This window comes from Phoca vitulina, unplaced genomic scaffold, assembly GCF_004348235.1.
Source record: "Phoca vitulina isolate PV1807 unplaced genomic scaffold, GSC_HSeal_1.0 scaffold117, whole genome shotgun sequence".
NCBI lineage: Eukaryota > Metazoa > Chordata > Mammalia > Carnivora > Phocidae > Phoca > Phoca vitulina.
This window is the reverse complement of record NW_022589820.1, coordinates 640,674-643,518: the sequence shown is the minus strand read 5'-3', so window position 1 is coordinate 643,518 and position 2,845 is coordinate 640,674. Positions and strand designations below refer to the sequence as shown.

The 2,845-nt window shown below is 62.9% G+C and overlaps 1 protein-coding gene across 1 annotated transcript in view; it reads right to left on the bottom strand.

The window, feature by feature from the left end:
* The window catches only part of TBX1 (T-box transcription factor 1), a 7,409-nt gene extending 6,243 nt beyond the window's left edge, over positions 1-1,166 (bottom strand). The window contains exon 1 of the mRNA XM_032398583.1: positions 983-1,166. Coding sequence (XP_032254474.1) covers positions 983-1,166 — 184 coding nt within the window. The remainder of the gene's footprint in view (positions 1-982) is intronic.
* Between the last annotated feature and the right edge of the window lie 1,679 nt (positions 1,167-2,845).

The window sequence follows — 2,845 nt, the reverse complement described above, 5'->3', positions numbered from 1 at the left end:
CCGCCGCGGCTCGCTCGGCCCGGGGCCCCCCGACCGCCCGGACCGGCTCCCCAGAGCGCCGGGCCGTCCGCCGCCCCTCGCTCTGCCGCCCTCCCGCGTTGCATTTCTCCTTTTTCTCTCCAGGCTCTTTTTCCAATTTGTTATTTCTTTACCTTTGTCTTCCTCGATGAAATTTTCCCTCCTAATCCTCTTTCCTTCTTCCACTATCTCTTTCGTTTCTCTTTATTTCTGTTTTACTTTCTGCCTCTTTCTTTCTCCAGTTCTGTCCCTCTCCTTTCTTTCCACTTCATTTTTCATCACTTCGTCTTTATTTCCAGTCTGCCTTTGCCTCTTATTTCTGTAGGTCTTTTCCTGTTATTCCGGGGTTTTTTCCTCTTTTTTTTTTTAACAAAATAAAAACTGGAGATTTTCTCTACCTTTTCCCTTTTTTTACGACTTTATTTTCTGCCTTAAATTTTCCTTCACTTTCTTCTTTTTCGTTCTTGCTCTCTTTCTTTTTCATCTTTCTCATTTTTCCAACCTTCCTTTTGAGTTTTCTGTGTTTTTTCTCTTCTCAATTTCTTTTCCTCCCGCCGCCCTCACACTTTCTCTCTCTCGTTTTCCCAGGTTCCCAGACTCTATGACACACTCCGCTCCTGCCACCTTCCTTCCACCTCTCCCAGCTTGCGGCCACCTCTGCCACCTTTCTCCAGTCCTCCTCTCCTGTCCCTCCTGGCTTCCACGAGTCCTGTTCTGGGCCTGAGTCTAGCTGCTTGCGGGTCTCTGCAGCTGGGTCCCCAGGCTGGAGGGTACACAGGCTTTGGGCAGGATGCCTGCCCTTCTCTGCTCCCGAGTCGCTGGAAGCCTGGAGCCCACCCCCCCTCAGAGCTCCCTCCACCCACTCTGTGCCCGGGCCCTGCCAACACTCTTTGCTTGGGCCCCACGGCAGCAGTGGCAGGGGGACTGGCGGGCGGGTCCCCGTAGACACAGCAGGACGGCTCACCTTCCATGTCCCTGGTGACGGTGCTGAAGTGCATCCCGGCCGGGGATCCCAACAGCCGGTGGAGCTTCGCCTGGTCGGAGGACCGGGGGCCCAGGCGAACGGTGCGCTCTGCGGCCTCTGCTGCAACCAGAGAGGCGATGCTGAACGCGCTGGCCCGGGGAGACAGCGGGCTCCGCGCGTCCATAGGCGCCCCGGCGGCCTGGCCGGCGCCGCCTCCGACTGCGTGCACCCAGCCGCACCGAGGCCGGCCCAGCCCACGGGACCCGGGGGCGGGGGCCTGCGATGCCACTCACAGCCTCCAGCCCTGGGCCCAGGGGATTATGGCGTCACAGCCCCCCACTCCGGGCTGGTGGCAGCCAAGGGGCCCAGATGGGTGGAGCGCCCTGGGAGTGTGGGGCCCTTCTGTTTTTCAAGCTCCCTGCCCCTGGCCTCTGCTCCCAGGGACCTCCGTGACCAGCGCCCTTCGAACATCCCGCTGTTCCCACCGAGGCCGGGGTTCCCTCTGTCCGGCGAAGCCACTGTCAGGTTCTACAGTCCCCTAGTGGAAGCAGCTACCCCGGGAGCGCCCAGCCTCAGCCAGGGTCAGTGAGGCACCGATGGATCACCGTGGGGCCGCCTGGGCTCAGCCTTGCCCCTGCCCTCAGCCCCTCCCGCCTCCTCCTCCCTGGCTGCCCCTGCACCTGGGTGAGGAGAGGGCAGTTCGGGCTCCGGCACTGGCCACAGGCGGACAAGCCCAGAGCTGTGGCGTCGTCCGTTCCTCAGCGCGGCGGAACGGGACCCAGCCCAGCAAGCGCCCCCCAGCCCCCTTCAGCCGGCTCACTGTCGTGGCTGGGGACCCCGAGCAGAGGGACGCCGCCCAGGCCGCGCAGCCCGGGAGCCCGAGTGTCACGCGCACCCGCGCGCACCACCGGCCTCTGGCCAGGACGCTTATACATCCGGAGGGTGGGCAGTGCCCGCTCCTCCGACCTCCCCGCGCACCGGCCGGGCGCAGGGAGGGCCGGGGGCGGGGCCTGGACTGGCCCAGGGAGCCGAGGACACGTCGGAGGAGTTCAGGCCGCCGGGTCGGATTGTACGCTGCCCCCTGCCACCCACCCTGCCCACCTGGGAAGGCCCTGCTGCCTTGGTGTCCAGCCAGGCCCTGGAAGATTGAGTCAAGGCCAACCCTGAGGCCTCAAGACCTCTAGGCCCGGGCATCCAGGACACTGAGGCCTAACTTGGCCTGTGCCTTCCCTCACCTACTGCCACTGAGGTCTTCTCTGACCAGTTCAAGGCATCCATGGCTTCGCGGCCCAGAGTTTCCCCAGCAGAGCATCAAGTCTCTCAGCCTCCTAGGAGCCTCTCTGGCCCTTCACTGAGGCTCTGGCAGTCAGGGCCTCCATTTCCAAGGCTTCTCGCCTGCAACCGTGTTGTAGGCCTTCGCCTGCGCTTGCCTGGGATGAGGGTGGGAGGCAGGCGGCGTCTTCCAGGGCTTTTACAATCCGGGGGCCTCAGACCCCAGGCTGGAGAGGGTGCTGGCTAGGAAGTGGGGAAGGCTCAGGAACTGAGGACCAGGGAGTAAGCTCCAGTAGGAAGGGACTGGCTCCTGGGCCTGAGGTCCAGGAAAGAGCACGAGGCGGTGAGTGCAGCGCGGGAGCATGCGGGTATATTACTGGGGTGTGGTGTGTGTGACTTCCCGGACAGTGAGCCCCCCTTACTTGCCCCCCCCCCCCCAGCTGCGGCAGTATTTGTGGAGCGTGGAGGGAAAGGGAAGCTGTTGCCAGAGCGTGCCTTCGGTCCAGAGTGGCCATTTGGGGCTGTGACAGTGACACTGACCTGTGGGACCTATGGGCAGGTCCAGGGGGTTGTGAGATGTGGAACCAGCTG